At 43.9% G+C, this 18,870-nt stretch overlaps 2 protein-coding genes across 5 annotated transcripts in view; one reads left to right on the forward strand and one right to left on the reverse strand.

Moving 5' to 3' along the window:
* Window positions 1-380: 380 nt before the first annotated feature.
* On the reverse strand, window positions 381-9,351 carry POLR2L (RNA polymerase II, I and III subunit L). Its single transcript, XM_075281332.1, has 3 exons — window positions 9,300-9,351; window positions 3,581-3,687; window positions 381-644 (listed from the first exon to the last, which is right to left on the reverse strand). The coding sequence occupies exons 2-3, from the start codon at window positions 3,673-3,675 to the stop codon at window positions 536-538; spliced, it is 204 nt and encodes a 67-aa protein (XP_075137433.1). The 5' UTR covers window positions 3,676-3,687; window positions 9,300-9,351; the 3' UTR covers window positions 381-535.
* A 121-nt stretch (window positions 9,352-9,472) lies between these two features.
* Window positions 9,473-18,870, forward strand: part of TSPAN4 (tetraspanin 4) — a 360,764-nt gene continuing 351,366 nt past the window's right edge. For 2 of the 4 annotated variants that reach the window (XM_075281319.1, XM_075281321.1), the window contains exon 1: window positions 9,473-9,564. The gene's annotated coding sequence lies outside the window, so the exon portion shown is untranslated. The remainder of the gene's footprint in view (window positions 9,565-18,870) is intronic. The other 2 variants (XM_075281320.1, XM_075281323.1) reach the window with 2 other exon arrangements.

Raw genomic sequence — 18,870 nt, forward strand, 5'->3', positions numbered from 1 at the left:
TGAGTGAGAACTGATGTATTTACTAAAAAGAGTGACAGGACCGCGCTCACTGCTATCTTTAGCTGCTGCTTTCCATGTCTAGAAGGAAGGATCTCAGATAAGACTGTTATGTTTGGTTTGTGCCAAGAGACATCTTTTGCAAGTGCAGAGAACAAGAGACACGTGTAATGCACCCCCCCCCCCCCCCATCAATCCACCAACTACTGTCCTGTATATAAAACTCAGACTATAGTAACATAAGACAAGTAGTAAGATCTGTGTATACTGTATAAGCCACGGTGATATAAATCCTGTTATAGTAAACCCTCACAACCCAATATCAAATATAATAAAAATATCATTTATTAAAAACAAAAAAAACTGATTTTGTGGAAACAGATAATAATTGGTAATAAACAGGTAATGAGTGTCTGGGAATGTCCTGGTTTGTCTCGTCTTTGCAACAAATGTGTGCGCTCTACCTTGGACAGAAAAGCGTCTGCCGCCCCCATCTTAATGTGCACCATCAAGAAATGTCATGCAGCCATATGTCCTCTCATTTCTCCAAGGGAGCGTAGTTTAAAAGCTTCTCTATCAGATCCACATGAGCAAGAAGCATACGGCGGCAGCAGTACCTCTTCAAACCTAATGCATCCAGCGCGTCACTATAAAGAGAGAAGAAAAATCAGGGCGACTGAAGGATACACAAGGACTGGAGAGAATGTCTACATCAAAGAGACCGAGGTGAGCCGTGAAGATACCTGGAAATATTCATCTTAAAGGACTGGACCATGTCCAGACAACCGCCATGTTTAAATGTATGTGTCCTCGCGACTTTTGCGTCTCCCCCATTCATTTTAGCAGGATGCACGAGACACTCAGGCTACGTATAGACTGGCACGCTGACTGTACAATATCCAGTTGGGATTGCTGATAAGCAAATACCAAAATTCATTTGCAAATAAATAGGGGTGTGGCAAGTAAAAAATGGGAGTGTTCTAAAATCAACATTCATTATTTGTAATTAAAGTAAACTGTTTAATTAATCATGATTTTGATTTGGGTCATAATTGCCCAGGCGGGATCTGAAGAGGGTATGATAGCGGGCGCATGGTACAGTGAAGGATTATTCATTAGAAATCAAGGAGATTATTACTTTATGGGTTCACACAAGTGGCACCATTACCTGGTAGCGGTGTCACAAGGGAAATAGGAGCAGAATAGATGCACAAATCGAGGGGGAGACATTTGGAATTATTGTGAAGGGCACTAAGGGGGTAATATTACTGTGTATGGGCCAAACTATCACTTTGTAGGGCAAACACAGCCCCAAAGCAGGGACAACAGTGGCAATCATCATTTTTTGGAAGGTAAAAAGAGAGTATTATTATATGGCAATATAAAGAGGCGCACAACAGAGGGAACATTACTAAGAGGGGGTGCTAATATCTTGTCATGCACAAAAGCGGCAATAGTGGTGTGCAGGACATAAAGGGGATAACTAAAGTATACTGCGAGTCATAGCACATGGGGAGATTGTGGACAGCAGGGGTAGGCAAGCTTTGGCACTCCAGCAGTTGTGAAACTACAACTCCCAGCATGCATACTTGCTCTGCTGTTCTTGCAACTCTCATGGAAGTGAATGGTGCATGCTAGGAGTTGTTTCACAGCAGCTGGAGAGCCAAAGGTTGCTGCCCCCGGTGTACAAAAACATCTGTGGTTAAGGCTAAGGCCCCACATTGCGGAAACGCAGCTTCTTTTGTTGCAGATTTTGATGTGTTTTTTTGAGCCAAACTTAGGAGTGGCTACAAAAGGAATGGGAAATATATCGGAGTACTTATACTTCTACCATCTGCTCAATCCACTCCTGACTTTGGCTCAAAAAACCGCAACAAAAAAAGCTGTGTTTCCACAACGTGGGGCTTTAGCCTTAAAAGAAGTTTTCGTTGAAAAAGAAAAGTGGAAGTAGATGACTCCAATAGGCTAAATGCCCACATTGCAGAAATGCAGCTTTTTGTTGCAGATTTTTCTGCGTTTTATTGAGTCAAGGCAAGGAATGGATTGAGCAGAAGGTAGAAGTATGAGAAGCTTTCTATATATTTCCCTTTCCGATTTATCTCTTGCATAGGGTCTATAGGACTCCACAGAGACTGTTCCGTATGCATATCCAAATGCCCCCGCTGTAGTATGGAACCAGCACATCTCCTGCATATGATGTGGGAGTGTCGTGAGTTAACCCATTACTGGAATCAGGTACGGTCCCTTGCTTGGCCGGGTGTATTCTATTACACTTCTGCGCTCACCATTAGTTTGCCTCCTAGGTCATTTGGGGGAGGGTGTGGACGCGGAAAGCCTGGAATTTATAGGGTTGTCTAGGTTATTATACCAGGCAAGAAAATTGATTGCTTATCATTGGTTGGCCCCAAGCCCTCCTTCTCTGGTGGAATTGATATCTAGAGTTAATAATACTATTAGGCTGGAGAGGGGAGTATACATACAGAGAGGCCCAGACTAAAGTTGAAAAAATTTGGGGAGCATGGTTGGATACACCTGGCCTTCCCTCCCCGTCTCTGATTAGGAATAGATCTCTCACTTCTACTTTACCCGTTTCCTTGATCCCTTGAGTGCTATCCTTTGCATGGAAATCAAAGGAGGTTCGGGAGATTTAGCGGGGGGACCTAATGGACTCCCATCCCCCACACTTACATGTCGGATTGTGTCTCCATATGTACTTTGAATTGTTGTTGTGTTGCTGTTGTTTTGTCGATTGTTTGATTTTATGTAAAGAAAAATTTGTTAATAAAATTATCTGATTTTTTTTAAAAAAACAAACGGTTTCGCGGCAGAGAGGCACAAGGCGCTCATGGGCGGGCACTTTGCAAACTCATTCAAGTGAATGGGTTTCAAAACTGACTGCCGGTTTCCATCTCCTGTCCAGTTTCTCAGCCAGAAGACGAAAACCCGCAAAGTGAAGACTGGGCGCAGGTGTGAACCCGCCCTCACTCAAACCCTGTGTAGTCTGATTCTGCAGTCATGCTCCCTACTAGAGATGAGTGAGTACTGTTCGGATCAGCCGATCTAAACAGCATGCTCGCATAGAAATGAATGGACGTAGCCGGCACGCGGGGGGTTAAGCGGCCGGCCAACGTCAAAATGGAAGTACCAGGTGCATCCATTCATTTCTATGGAGCGTGCTGTTCGGACCGGCTGATCCGAACAGTACTCACTCATCTCTACTCCCTACCATTCGTCCCTTGGTATGGGACAGACAAAAGGAAATGGCACCGCAGGTTAAGACTATACAGGATTGGCTTCTTTTCTGTTACCGTGTCGCACACAGTCAGACTTGTTTTTAAGGAAAAATAAGTGCAAAGTTTTTTTTATTTTCCACTTTCACACACAAGGGCAATTTCCAAAAATGTGTACATAGCTATGAACAGCTTTAATAGACGAGAAAGACTGAATGAGGTTTTATTTTCCCCCATTTCTGCCGGAGTTTGTGGCGAACTATAACAGTAAGAAGTAATAATTGTAATAAAATAAACACATCCAGTTGATATATCGATATAAACCGCGGCAGTCTTGAACACAGTGAACTTACCCCTCGGTGTACTCAGCCTGCAGCAGCCCGAGATATGCCTCCCACTTATTTCCAACGATCTTCCCACATGTGAAGCATCTGACAGGGATAATCATTTTGTTGAATTTCTTGAGGGAAAGAAAAGACATGAAATTGGGTCACAAGCCATGATAAGATTCGGCTAAATAATAACAAATGCTCCGCCGGGACCTCTCGATGCCCTTGCTCTGGGCTATGGAGTACTCTGGAGACATGACTGCTAAAAGATAATAAGCCAGTGTATCAGCTTGTAATGGCGTGATCAATGCGCGGAGCCGCGCCGCTCTCTATGCTCTATCATTTACTGGCTCTGGCAGCTCTGATTGGATTAAGAAGTGAATTTTCCAGAAATGGATATTTTTATATGCGATTTAAAGGATCAGCTGGGAACAGTTACAGATACGGTGACAGCAGCAAAGGAAAGAGCTCCGGCTATAGAAGGCTTGACGTACGTAAAACAATAAGTACAATGAAAGCAGAAGACGAACTGAACCTGGCTGGCCCGTGTCCGAACTGAACCTGGCCCGTGTCCGAACTGAACCTGGCCCGTGTCCGAACTGAACCTGGCCCGTGTCCGAACTGAACCTGGCCCTTGTCCTTATCACACAGACCAATTACAGGTGTCGACCCTAAAAGATAAAGATGGTGACCCCTGGAATCAGAAGAACCAGATTGTGGTGGCTCCCATAATAATAAAGGTATACAAACTGTGTAGGTATTAGAATAGGTCATCAATATCAGATTGGAGGGAGTCAGACACCCAGTGGTCAGTGAGTGAAGGGGTCACGGCCTCTTCACTGTATAGAAACACACAGCATGGTGTCTGGTATGGCAGCTCAGTCAGAATCACATGATAAAAGTCACTAAGGCCCTATTCACATCTGCGTTCGGGCCATTCCGTTCGCTTATCTGCATGAAATCCGTGGAGAGGAAAGTCCTGCAAGCAGCGCTTTTCTCTCTGCATATTTTGTATGGAAACCACACGGACACCATTACAGTCTATGGAGTCCGCAGGTCCCCAAGCAGACTTCCCGAACAGAAACCCCGAACACAGATGCAAACTGAGCCTAAGATGAGGCCACAGTGTTCCCCCTCAATAAGCTGATTGATGTTGGGATGATCGGATATTGAGGGATTATCCAAAGGAAAGGCCATCAATAAGAAAAAATAAAATCCCAGACTACCTCTTTAATAAAAGCTTCCTATCATATTGGCCACGCCAGAAGTTTTGACTGGAGGTTTCGTAGTGCCGAGTCCCTCAGCAATTGCTAAAATGAAGGGGCAGAAGCACCAAGCGGAGTGTTGTGCCCCTTTGTTTCCAGTTGTCGTACGGGCTCATAGAAACTCTATAGGATGTCTATGAACAACTTCACAGTCCAGAGGAGATCTGTGCAGAACCTACAGAAGAGACGCCGCGCTCAGACTCCCACCAATCTTCTGACCCGCCACTATGACCTGCCATCATAACCAAGTTCTATGTAACTTTTATACGAGATAGTTCTCACACTGCAGATTTTGAGCAGCTTAAATGGATTATTCTCGAACCCCCACCTACAAAGACGGAGACCACCAGCCATGCTAGCAGTGATCTTTCCACAACATCCCCCATAAGGGACACTGGCATTAAAGGGGTGCCCTAGTAATTGCAGGGGGGGGGGGGTGTTCAAATACAAGGCCCCCCAGCAGTTATACATTTATCACATATGCTGTGCATTAACCCCTTATTTTGGACCACCAATATCACAAACATAGAGGGGTCCAGGCTGTCTCAAGGTGGCATCAAAAATGTGTCACTACAAGCAGCCACTCGCTTGACTAAAATATCCCTTTTACTGCTTACCAAGTCCCATTACCAGTCACTTAGACACCGACCATGGCAGTTCCCGGCATTACTGAGTGGCTGGAAATAGAGACCAGCAGGGACCTGGTAAGCTTTGGAATGACAACCTATTTTTCTTTGTACGAAATCTCTTTAAGGCCGGGCCCCACGGGACGGAAGCGCCATGATTTGCCCGCGGCGTGAAAAATTGCAGCGTTTTACAGTACAGGCAAAGTGTATGGGATTTTAGAGAATGCCATGCCCACTTTGCAGTAAAAAACACCTTGCGGACTCGCCGCGATTTCCAAAACCAGCGCAGTTTTGGAAATCTCAGCATGTCAATTATATCTACAGAAATGTCGGCGGTTTCCCCATAGGTTTAATTGTAACAGAAATTCCACGGAGGAAAACTCTGCGAACTTTCTGTTTAAAGCGCTGCGGGAAGTCCCGTGATGCGTTGCCGCCGCTGTTTTTACCGCAGTGCTTTTTAGCTGCGGGATGTCGCATGGGGCCTTGGCCCATGTAGAGGAGAAGCTGCTTTTTTTTTTTTTTTTTTTTTTCTCTTTTGTTGCAAATTTTCCTACAGTTTTTGGAGCCTAATTCAAGACTAGCATGAGAAGGAACGGGAAACCTATAGGAAGGATTTATACTTTTCCCTGTTAAATCCCTTTGTGGCTTTGGCACTAAAATTTTTTTTTTTTTGCAAAGCCAAGAGGGATTATCAAAGAGAACGGGAAATATATAGGAAATACTTGCACTTTTCCACAGCAAAATCTGCGACAAAAAAAGCAGCTGAGGTGTCAACCTCTCCAGGACTTGCATTCTGAAGTATCAACTATCACTATGAAGCATTCAACTATCCTTTAGCGTAGGTCAATATAACCCACGAGGATTTTCAGCAGGCCTTTTCTGACTGCAATATTTGGGTAGAAATCCAGAGGACTCCATTATAGTCTATAGTGTTTTTTGTTTTTTTTTTAATGTAGATTGTGAGCCCCATATAGGGATCACAATGTAGGTTTTTTTCCCCCCTATCAGTATGTCTTTTTGTAGATTGGGAGGAAATCCACGGAAACACAGGGAGAACATACAAACTCCTTGCAGACGTTGTTCCTGGTGGGATTCGAACTCAGGACTCCAGCACTGCAAGGCTGCAGTGCCAACCGCTGAGCCACAATGTTGCCCCCCAAGTAACCGCTTTTTAAGCGAACCCGAATAATGGAAAACCGTGAACCTACACTGTGCCCCTCATATATAGTAATTAGAGATGAGCGAGTACTGTTCGGATCAGCCGATCCGAACAGCACGCACCATAGAAATGAATGGATGCACCTGGTACTTCCGCTTTGACGCCGGCCAGCTGCTTAACCCCCCACGTGCCGGCTACGTCCATTCATTTCTATGCGAGCGTGCTGTTCGGATCGGCTGATCCGAACAGTACTCGTTCATCTCTAACAGTAATCCCCATTCCATCGTTGCCTTTCTGTAATCTTTTTGCGCCACAATGTGAAGTTATAGATATCTGAAAGAAATAGTGTAAGTAGTTGGGCAGGAGGCAGCTTCATCCTACTCACACTGTCTTCTTGCTACTCACACCTCCTTAGCACAAAAAAAGGAAGCAAGGGGACTAAGAGGTCAATCATTCCCAGAAGACGAGGTTAGCAAGTGGACTGCATGACTAGATCGAAGCTGCCCCCCCCCCCCCCCCTGGGACTTTTTATGTTGCAATAGAAATATTACAGAAGACAAGCAATGGAAAGCCCTGTTCACACTTGTGTCCTGGTTTCAGTTTATAACAAGGTGTTATCCAGGGAAATAAAACTTTCCCAGTTGCCGGGACAGTCGTAACAAAACAGATGTAGCTGTACTCGCTCCTGGCTTCTCCACTGCACAGCTGCAGCTCCTGCTATGTCCTGCCAGATCCACATACTGACCGGGAATATAGATTGTGAACGCTACGTAGCACAGTGATCCACAATGGCTGTACAGCGCTGCCGAATATGATGGCGCTATAGAGGTAAAGCAAATAAATAAATGAAGTCGCCAACTCCAGCTTCAGACAATCACGAAGGCCTGTGGTGGCCTTAAAGACGTCTTCCAACTCCAATTCTTTTTTTCACTTCACATGACTTAAAATAAACTCTATAACGCTGAGGCCCCATGTTGAGGAAACGCGGCTTTTTTTGTTGCAAATTTTGCTGCAGTTTTTTGAGCCAAAGCCAAGAAGGGCTACAAAAGGAATGGAAAACATAGAGGGAATACTTCTGCCTTCTGCTCAATCCACAACTGGCTTTGGTTAAAAAAAAACGCAACAAAAAAAGCTGCATTTCCGCAACGTGGGGCCCCGGCCTAAGGCACATTTATGAAGACTGGTTATTAATGCCAGTGCTCGTAACCCTGAAGTCAGTAGAGGGTGTGAATCATTTATGACAACATGCACACTCCGCTGCACTCGCTTAAAGTCACTTAAAGGGATTGTGCCACAGGATATTTGCCTCCTGATTTTGGGAAAATCAGTCCCTTTATGCCCCTGCACATGACTGCTGCCGCCCTTACATCAAAAGTACTTTTGCGGCCCCATTTATTCAATGAATGGGGCCATGGAAGGACGGCTGTTAAACCGGTCAGGAATAGGACCTGTCCCAAGTTTTGCGGCCTGGACTGATGGCCTGCACACGGGACTGTGTGGGGCAAAAGAAATGAATGGGTCAGTGAGCTGTCTGGGGGAAAACCTGAATAGCACACTGACGTAGCCAATGGCCATGTGCCACAGGGTTGCGTCGCAAACACTGCTCTATATAGATGAGGGTATAATAGACCCCCGTTCTTATGCTTATTGGGTATCCGAACAGTCAGAGCCCAAACTAACTCCTATTTTGAAAGTAAATATATGACAAACTGTGCATTTAATTCAAGGAATTTTCCAGGAGTCATTTGATGACCTATCCTTTAGGATACAATAGATTACCACATAAAAGTGAGAAAGGGGTCTAACACCCAGAACACTGGCCCATCAGCTGTTTGAAGAGTTTGCAGCCTCTTCAGTACTAAGCATGTATGTAGCCATATACCTGTTCTTGGTATCGCATCGCAGATCATCACATTCACTTGAATGGGACTGAGCTGTGATCAGGCCAGGAGAACGATAAACATGATGTTACTTGGCCTGTGAACCAGAAGCAGCACTTGGGGAGCGCCTCCAAGGAGGTCCCAGGTGTCAGACTGCCCACAGATCTTCATTTGACGACTTTTATAGTGAAAGTCCTATCTCAAGTCCCAGAAAATCCCTTTTATTTTATCGTACAATATCAAAAGTTATATGATATACAACAACTATTTGCTGCGGAAAGGGATGTGATTTACTCACAGTCGTTTTCATCGACACATTTACAACCTGCGCCTTGTTTCAGAAGGTGCCAGTACACGGGCAGCACAGAAATACAGTCACATCAGACAGCAATGGAACTATATTAATATATATATATATATATATATATATATATATATATATATATACACACAAAGTATAATACATATATACACAATGTATTATATATATATATATATATATACACACACACATATATACAATATAATATACACACACACACACATATAAATATATATATATATTTATATATCAGCAGTATGACTGTGGTATAACCCCACCTCGTAGCTCACACTGCTCTGGGGCCATCTGTCATGGACACAACCACAGCGAGTCTATGGAGAAGTCGCCCCCCACTCATTGTATGGAAGCACACTACCATAATAAGACCCCATACACCCATACAGACCCCTTATACAACTGAGTGACGTCACAGTAAGGTAGGATACACCGATAACACCCGTATATACATAGACATATCGCACACGTCTCACCTCACCGCCGCTCCGGTAACCACTTCCTCCTCACTCGCACACGCTTCGCTCCTGACCACGTGATTCCGCACGCCCCGCCCCTCCTCCTCCTCCTCACGCGGCGGTGTTCCCCGGGTCTTGGTGAGCGCCGCTTCTTGCCGGGTGTCTGTGTTTGGCGGCGCGCCCTCTGGTGTATGGGAGGGGCAGAGCAGTAGAAGCGGTGAGCGCCGCTGTGAGGGATGATCAGAGCGCAAGGACTGTGGAGACAGACAGCTGCAGCCGCCAGGTACTGTCCTGTGGAGACACTAGTGTTGTGTGCTGGGGGTGTAGTATGTGTGTGTCAGTGTACACTTGTTGTGTGACAGGATAAGAGCTCCTCACTATTTGTCACTGAGCACAAGTCCCATCCTACACGAATCAACAAGTTCACCCAGAGAGGAGGGCAAATAGTGAGGCGGCTTGTATCTCCTCAGCATGTATCTAATCCAGCAGCCAGTGGCTTAGATACAGTCCTGGCCATGTAGGTATAGTCTATGTGTATAGTCAGGCTATGGACTTCATAGTCTCAGCTGTTGCATCTATTAGGGGGCTGTTCACACCTGACACAAATGTTTCTGACTGAAATTCTGTTCTCTACTTGGGAAGATTTGGTTTTTTTCCTCATGGCTGGTAAGCAGATGTATTTGTAAAAGGAATTCACATGAATGGGACGCTCACAAAAATTTTTTTGCTTAAAAAAACCCTGCCCAGTGTGAATATACCCCAGCACAGGGGATGAGGATATGGAGAGAGGAGATATTACCAAGTGTAAGTATTAGTAATGTGTCTGAGGGGAGAAGAGCACTGGGGGTCACCGCCTCTGTTCACACTCTGCGTTTCTTGTTGGGTTACACAGTATGTTGTTACCGAAAAACTGCATGCAGCTTGTAATGGCCGTAATACCTGTTACATGTTACTGTACCACCTGTATGACTATGGCCATCACATTGGAAACCTCAGATTTACTGACACAGTATAATGGGATCTGTAGTGAGTAAGAAAAAGCACTGTGTGAACCAAGTCTGAGGGTGCGTGTCCATGTTCAGGTTTTTCAATGTGGTTTTTGAAGCCAAAACCAGGTGTGGATCATAAAGGGAGTGGAAGTATACGGGGTAGTATGTGGTATGGTATATAGGATAGTACATGGGATGGTATACAGGATAGTACATGGGATGGTATATGGGATAATATACAGGATAATACATAGAATAGTATGCGGGATAGTATACAGGATAATACATAGAATAGTATGCAGGATAGTATACAGGATAGTATGTGGAATGGTATACAGGATAGTACATGGGATAGTATGCAGGATAGTATATGGGATAGTATACAGGATAATACATAGAATAGTATATGGGCTAGTATACAGGATAATACATAGGATAGTATATGAGATAGTATACAGGATAGTACATCGGATAGTATACAGGATAGTACATCGGATAGTATACAGGATAGTACATCGGATAGTATACAGGATAGTACATAGAATAGTATGCAGGATAGTATATGGGTTAGTATACAGGATAATACATAGAATAGTATGCAGGATAGTATATGGGTTAGTATACAGGATAATACATAGAATAGTATGCAGGATCATACATGGGATAGTATACAGGATAGTACATGGGATAGTACATAGTATAGTACATGGGATAGTACATAGGATAGAATGCGGGATAGTATACAGGCTAGGTGCTACTTATTTTAACTTCAGCTCAAAAGTGTATGAAAAAAATGGCATCTGAAAACCTGAAGGTGCAAACACAACCTATTGGTCCATTCACATGGAGTTTTTTGGCACTGATTTTGACGCTGAATCCGCCTCAGAATCCACGTGGAAAAAAGCCTCCCATTGACTTCCATGGGTTTCTTAAAAAGGAACACATTGAAGTCAATGGGAGACTTTTTTTCCACGTGCATCCTGAGGCAGATTCAGCACCAAAATCAGCGCCAAAAAACTCTGTGTGAATGGACCTTAAGGGTGAGGGAAAACATTTTTTTGGGGGGAGATGCTTTTTCAAATTCCACAAGTTTTTAGTGCTTTTTTTTTTTTTTTTTTTTTAAATTCCAAGCCAGGATTGGATTGAACAGAACTGCTAGGTTTGGCCCCTCAAAAAGACAGCAAAATCTGCAACAAAAAGCAGCGTTTTCATAACATGGGGCCTCACGACATATTCTGCAAAGTTCATTGATATTTATGGGAGGTAGACGTCTCCGTAGATATAATTGACATGCTGCGATTTCCAAAACCGCGCACCTGTGACTGGCCCTCCATTCACTTCCATGGGGCTGTGGGCACTGCTGGAGATTACAGTGACAGCAGCCCTATATAAGTGATGAAACGCTGGGCACGAAGCGCATTCACTAGGAGACCATAGGGGGGAATTTTGGTTCCTCCTGGCGGATCCGGCGATCAGAGCTTATCCCATGTCCTGTGGATGGGGTATCAGTGGCCATAATGGCACAACTCCCTTAGGGGTTTCTGCTTGGAAAGTACAGTCTGTATACTATCCGTATTTCCTGGACTATTACTACTGTGAGGCCGGGTCTCCCAAAGACTGAAGTCCAGGAAATACTGCCAATATACAGACTCCAGTGTGTGCAACTAAACTTACATTATATTATTATATAACATATGATATATTCTTAGATCTGTAAATTTCACTACTTTGTAATGGCCCCAAGTGTTAAGTGGTTTTGGCAAGGTTTTTTTTTTTTATGTAGATTGTGAGCCCCACATAGAGCTCACAATGTACATTTTTCCCTATCAGTATGTCTTTTTTGGAATATGGGATGGAAATCCATGCAACACGGGGAGAACATACAAACTCCTTGCAGATGGTTTTATTCCCTTGGCGAGATTTGAACACCAGGACTCTAGCGCTGCAAGGCTTCAGTGCCAAACCCTGAGCCACCATGTGGCCCCCGTTTTGGCAAGGTTTTTCAGCCTTCCATTGACTTCTACTGAAAAAAGCACTCTGGACACAATTTTTCTGCCATACTCTGATATATTTTTTGGGTAGATGGTGCAGTTTCCGATTGATGTGAATGGGAGACTTCTTAGGCTGGGTTCATACTACCATTGTTAATGTCAGTTGCTGTCATCCGTCATAGGAGTCCCACTATCACTTGAATAATATATAAAATCCAGCTCCAATGGAATTCGACAAATCCACTTGCATGTGATAAAATTCTTACTTTATTTTACAAAACAATAAAACAGTCACATAGTGACCTTACGGAGTCAACATATCAGATATTGGCTACGTGTTTCAGGATTACTCCCTTCTTCCCACTATCACTGTCTGTTCCCATTGACATTATATTAAACAGATGTGACGGATGACAGCAATGGACGTTAAATAACCATAGAGTGAACCCGTCCTTAGAGGAATCTTGCAAGATTTTATCTATGGGGGTTTTCGTGGGGAAAAAAAACAGTGTAAACACCACCCATCATGGTCTCGTGATAAACTTGTAATCCAAAAGTTAAAAAGGTCCCATGGAACTAGCCCCAGCCAGCGAAGGAGGAACTGGATTTTGGGGATGGCTCTGTTCCTTTTCTGCCGCTGTTACCTTTAGTCTAGTGTGAGTAAGGCCCCATATACACAGCATGGTGGTTGTTTGGCTCCCCCTATGGCCACCTTGTGCTGCCATATAGAAAGCCCTACACTCCTTCTGTGGATTCCTCCGATCATAGGCCCAGTTCACATCTGCATTTGGGGATTCCGTTCCCCTCTCCACACAAAAAATGCAGAGAAAAAAATCCTGCAAAATCTGTGCGGAAGCCACACGTACCCCATTATAGTCTATGGGGCTCACGGGTTTCCTTAGGTAACCACTTTTTATGCGGATTAAGTTTCCGTTCAGGGGGGTCCCCTAGTGGTCTCCCTAACAGAAGCCCATGCGCAGATGTGAACCGGGCCTTACAGCCTGCAATGGATTCCTTTTTCTGTCAGATTTGTAAGTCTACCAAAGTAAAACTTCTAAAATCTGAGACATGAGACAGTATAGAATAATCCCCATGGCCACCATACTACAGCGTTATACAATACTGCATTCCCACTGTTATATTTACAAAGCAAGTGCATCAAAATCATATCAAAAACTACAATAAGTAAGATGTGTGTGACTATAGCCTTAGGCGTCTAAGAGACATCTGTCGCACATAAGTCAGCTGAGACTTTCCCACGTGTGTTTGTGTAAAGGTATTTTCTAGCAATGAAAGGCTTATGCCCCAAAGAGTGGATGAGGCCTACAACAAAGGGGCAGCCCTTTCCGTACATACAGGGATTCCTATGGAGATATACGGCATCTAAGGACAAAATAAAGCACCGCTAGCTATCACAGCCTCGTACCCTAGATCAGCCGAGCTCTGCGGCTACCATTTACTCCATGGGAAAGATCAAAGGCAAAGTATCGTGGATGATGATTATCTCAATGGAGCGGGGGCTGCACATGCTGTTACCGTCGTACTGTGAACCCCTCCCAAATAATAAGGGGTGATTGCAATCATCTGCACTTTTTCCGTGAGGAATATTGGAGACATGTTGTATTTTAGTCTGTTTTGCGAAGCACCATTCTAGTCAATGGGACCCTGAATATCAAGGATGGCACTCGGATGTCACCAGTGACCTGTCCATTTTTTATGGACCCATAGACCTAGAAAATTTTACAAAAAAAAAAAATGCAAAAAGTTAATCCACTTTTTATTTACTTGAAAAAAAGGGATCAATCCCATACAGCACGCGATTCGCAAATGAGCCGGATGAGTAAATTTTCTTTTCTCTAAGGCCCTGTTGACGTCTTCGTTCAGGTTTCCACTTGGGGAGTCCCCGAATGGAAACCTATCCGCATAAAAAAGCGGTTACCTAAGGAAACCCGTGGACCCCGTAGACTATAATGGGGTCCATGTGGTTTCCGATCGGTTTCTGCATGAAACGTGGAGAGAAAAGTGCTGAGTGTTTCCTCGGTTTTTCAGGACTGTTCTTTAACATGGTCTTGTGACTATAACATAAGGGCAGCATTAAAAGGGTTTAGATGGTAAGTGGTCCTATTTTTTTTTTTTTTTTAATTTTCATTATTTTCTCATTTCTCTATCCCATTATCTGTAATACATTTGCTTCCCATATTGACTGTTGTGCAGTTTTCGATACTGAATAGTCACATTCTTAATTTCCTATTCTATGTTGAGTCAAATTTACTTGGAAAAATATGTAATGGTCCTGTATAGCAGTACGCAGAGTACCTATAGGTGTGCATTACTATCATGTAATACCATGAGGTACCTCTGTGAGGCACTGTATGCTCCAAGCATTACTTATGGTATAGAGTTCTCTATACTAAAGCATATGATGGAGCCTGCACATTGTACAGAATCTTTGAGCGAACAAACCTCTGTGTGCTTCGATACAAAATTAGAAGGATATACAATAAACCTATAGAAATGGCCCATACAAGAAATGTGAAGAAAAGCCATTGCATGTAAAATCTCCTCAAAAGACAAGGGGACACTCTCTCTGTGTCTAGAGTAAAAAAAAATGTAATCGTAAAAAGCGACAAGGCTTCTTCGATGTAAGGACTGTGAATCTGTGGAATAGCCTACCCAGGGAGCTGGTCACAGCAGCAACACCTGACAGCTTCAAAAAGAATTAGATGCCTTTTTTAAGGGTAAGTTCACACGGAGTTTTTTGGTCAGGGTTTTAAGGCCATATCCGCCTCAAAACCCTAACCAAAAAAACGGCTTCGATTGAAATCAATGGGTGCCGCTCAGGTCTTTTTTCCGGGAGCCGTTTCTTCCAAAGAAGCGAGATGTTCATTCTTCAGGTCGTCTCGTGATTCGGTCTGAAGACACACCCTCTTCCGGACTAGGCCCATTCATTGGGCCTAATCTGGAGCGGAGTGCGCGGCTGGATGCTGCTGCAGTGCATCGGCTTTCAGACGTGGCTATCCGGTTTTTGGATCAGAACCCGAGGCGGCCTCCGCCTCAGGTTCCGATCCAAAAAACCCCATGTGAACTTACCCTAAGGCCCTACGTAGCGAGCCACTGCAGTAGAAACGCATCTCAATTTTTCCGCAGCACTTTTGCATACAAACAGTACAAGGAATTTCATAAACATTTTGAGCCCAGACAGGTTTGTTGGAGATCCTATTAAAAGCTCTGTTATTGGTTTTTAAAGGGGTTATCCACTTTCTAGTATTGATGGTTTATCCGTAGGATAGATCATCAATATTAGATCTCTGAGGGTCTGATAGCTGGGACCCCCACAGATCAGCTGTTCAGGGACAGAGCGGCTACCTGTAATGATGGCACACTGCTCTCTCGCCATACAAAGTGTAACAGCACTGTCCTGAACAGCTGATCTGCGGGAATCCTTTCATATATCTAATATTTATATCCTAAGGATCCATATTAGAGAGAGGATAACCCCTTTATCTCTACGACACATATCTATGATATGACTGTGTGCATGAGGTCTGTGACTGCAGTGCTCAATGTCCTGGCTAGGGCAGACATCAGAAACCAGGGACAACTTCTTTGCTATGTACAATTATTCTTTACAAGTAAAGCTTCTGATCTCGGCTCCCTCAGGTTTCCATCACATTTGCAGCTTGTATTTGTTAAACTTCTCTCATGTTGATTTCAAGTGCATGATCAGCATTTTTTTTCCTTGCAGTTTAGCATAGTGTTATTTGTAGTGTGCACCTGTACGCCGCCCTGACACCTGCAGCATCACCCGACACAAGCTGTGCCCAATGACGGCATAATGGGTAGATGTGTAAAGGAATCACCTTTCTCATGCGTTACGTAAATGTTGATGCTACTTGTATTTTGTTCCAGTATTTTTATATTTATATAGGCAGAGTGCTGGAGCCCCGATATATCAACCACAGATTCCCGATTTGTGCGGGCCAGGGCTGGTCTGGGTACTAGGCTTGTTACTGGCCCATAAAAAGTTGCAAAGCCTGCACTTCAGGGCAGAACTTAGGAGCGAGAGGAAACATCTGGGTTTGTCCTGAAAATACAGAGTCTGGTGAGACCGTACTGTGCTATTTTGTTTGTGTGGTTGGTAGTAAGGGACACGTATAGTTAACTTCAAACTGTTTAGTTAGTGCTCGGACAAGCAGGGTTTTGTTTGACGTTTTTGCCTGAATTAAGGCTGTATTTTATTTTGCTTATTTGTACCTGACGTGAAGGTTTATTTATTTTGATGTTTTTTTCTAAATAAACCAGCTTGCACCAGATTTTGTGTCCCTGACTCTGACTGTTTGGGTCTACACCATTGCCGCTACCCCGCAATATATGTTTAGTTGTGCCAAAGTATAGTGGGTGTAGCCACACATTCTGGCAGCCATGCGTGACCGATTCCTCAGGAGCCTTTGGTGTCACCAGTCTGAGGGTAATAACTCCTTGTGCAGTCGCTGGCCTTCGTGTGTGGTCAGGATTCAGCCGTACACGAGATTGATGTATAATGGGGATAATATAAAACAAGTTGTGTCGTTATTTATGCTAAAAGATCCTCAAGGATTCATATTGGAGATATTAAAGGGAGTCATCCACCAACAAGATCTCCTCTAAACCTCTTATTTACAGGTGTAGAGGAGTTTACTGACATAGTAATTCTTCTTTTATTGTAATCTTCTTCTTCATAGAGAGGAATTTGGAACTGATTTTGAGGTGGCTTTCGGCTAAAAACCAGTCGGAATCTGCTTCTTACTGTTTTGAATGGGAGAAGGCAGTGATAGATGCTTTTTTTGTGTTGAACCTGTATATTTTTCTGAGCCATAGAGCTTAACTCACAAGTGGTTCCCATACAGGCTTGGATGTCCCAAGAGCGGTCGTCTAGTGATAATTCACCCCCACATTCATGGCTTTATAGTGGATTGGTCTCTGCATAACCCCAGCAGGTGCTCACCCTAATATTAGGGGTTTTTAGTTGGGGCTTACCCATACTCTGTGTGATCTATTAATATGTTCCACACAAGGGCACTCATTTCTGTTTTTTTTTTTCTCCCTGTATACTGGAAGGCCCCGGTATCTGCAATTCAGCACCCATTGAAGTCAGAGGGTGCTGAGCTGCAGTACCGACTCCTGGCCACTATACAGGGCATGGAGCCGTCTGCTTTCAGCTCCATGCAGTGTATAGTATTGGCATTGGAACTGGCCCTAACCGCTAACCCTGGACAACCCCTTTAAAGTGCAGTCTAAAAATCAACTTTAAGGCTAAGGCCCCATGGGACGATATGCAGCGCTAAAACACTGCGGGAAAAACCGCGGCGGGAACACATCGCGGTTGTTCCTGTAGCGCTTTGAACAGAAAGTTTACGGAGTTTTCCTCCATGGACTTTCAGTTACAATTATATCTACAGGAAAGCCGCTGGCAGTATTCTGTAAGGGGTCAGTAAGGAGGACAATGTACTGTGTGAGGGCCAGTAAAGGGGACAATATTCTGTGAAGGGGTCAGTAAGGGGGGCAATGTACTGTATGGGGGACAGTAAGGAGGACAATATACTGTTGGGACATGTAAGGGGGGCAATGTACTGTGTTGGGGCCAGTAATGGGGGCAGTGTACTGTATTGGGGCCAGTAAGGGGGACTAAGTACTGTGTTGGGACCAGTAAGGGGGACAATGTACTGTGTTGGGACCAGTAAGGGGGACAAGATACTGTGTTGGGGCCTGTAAGGGGGACAATGTACTGTGTTTGGGCCAGTAAGGGGGACAATGTGCTGTGTTTGGGCCAGTAAGGGGGACAATGTACTGTGTTGGCGCCTGTAGGGGGGACAATGTAATGTGTGGGGGCCAGTAAAGAGATTCATGTAATGTGTAGGGGAAAATAAAGAGTGGGCATTATACTGTGTGGAGCAGTCCTGTATAAAATATGGAGTTGCAGCATACTGCTCTATTTTGTCCTCATTTTTGGACCTGCCATTGGTATTGGTTCTAGTAAAGAGAGGGCATGGCCTACAATTTTTGACTAAAGGCGTCCCCAGGGGCTCCTGTATTGCCAAGTCCACCCCTGGTTATCAGGTATATAATATATAAACCAGCAGTTTGTTTGGACTTATACCTTACACAGAACTTGCTGCTTTTTCTATGTAGTCAGAAACTTCTTCAGATGCTCAGAATTTGGCAAATGTTCCTCTGTATCCTTCCTTTTTTCCTCGGAGCCATTCATTAGTTGCCAGAAGTAAACATTTGTTTTACATAAAGCAAAGATCATTTGTATGTGAGGAGATATGAATACTCATTTGTCAGAATCGCGCCGCGATGTTCTGCAGCCCACATTCTGAAAAGCCCATTTATTCCTGTTTCTTAATAGCTGCCATAAAATCCTATTATTGAAATATACGGGTAGTCAATGAGCCGTTCCGGTGTTTCATAGGATATTTTGGTGCTAATATTTATTTAGTGGGATTCAGGATGTTTTATTTGTGTAGTATCAGCCATCTGATAACATTAAAATGTAGAAATTTGTGTAATATCCAATGTATTCCTTAATATTCTACCCTATTAATAACATTGATCTTATAGACATGTCAC

The sequence above is a fragment of the Leptodactylus fuscus genome, chromosome 7, assembly GCF_031893055.1.
Source record: "Leptodactylus fuscus isolate aLepFus1 chromosome 7, aLepFus1.hap2, whole genome shotgun sequence".
Taxonomy (NCBI): Eukaryota; Metazoa; Chordata; class Amphibia; order Anura; family Leptodactylidae; genus Leptodactylus; species Leptodactylus fuscus.

Coding starts and splice junctions, on each gene's coding strand:
- POLR2L (XM_075281332.1), bottom strand. CDS start 3,675: ATGATTATCCCTGTCAGATGCTTCACATGTGGGAAGATCGTTGGAAAT. Junction 645..3,580: donor CAGGCTGAGTACACCGAGGG/GTAAGTTCACTG, acceptor CTCTCTTTATAG/TGACGCGCTGGATGCATTAG.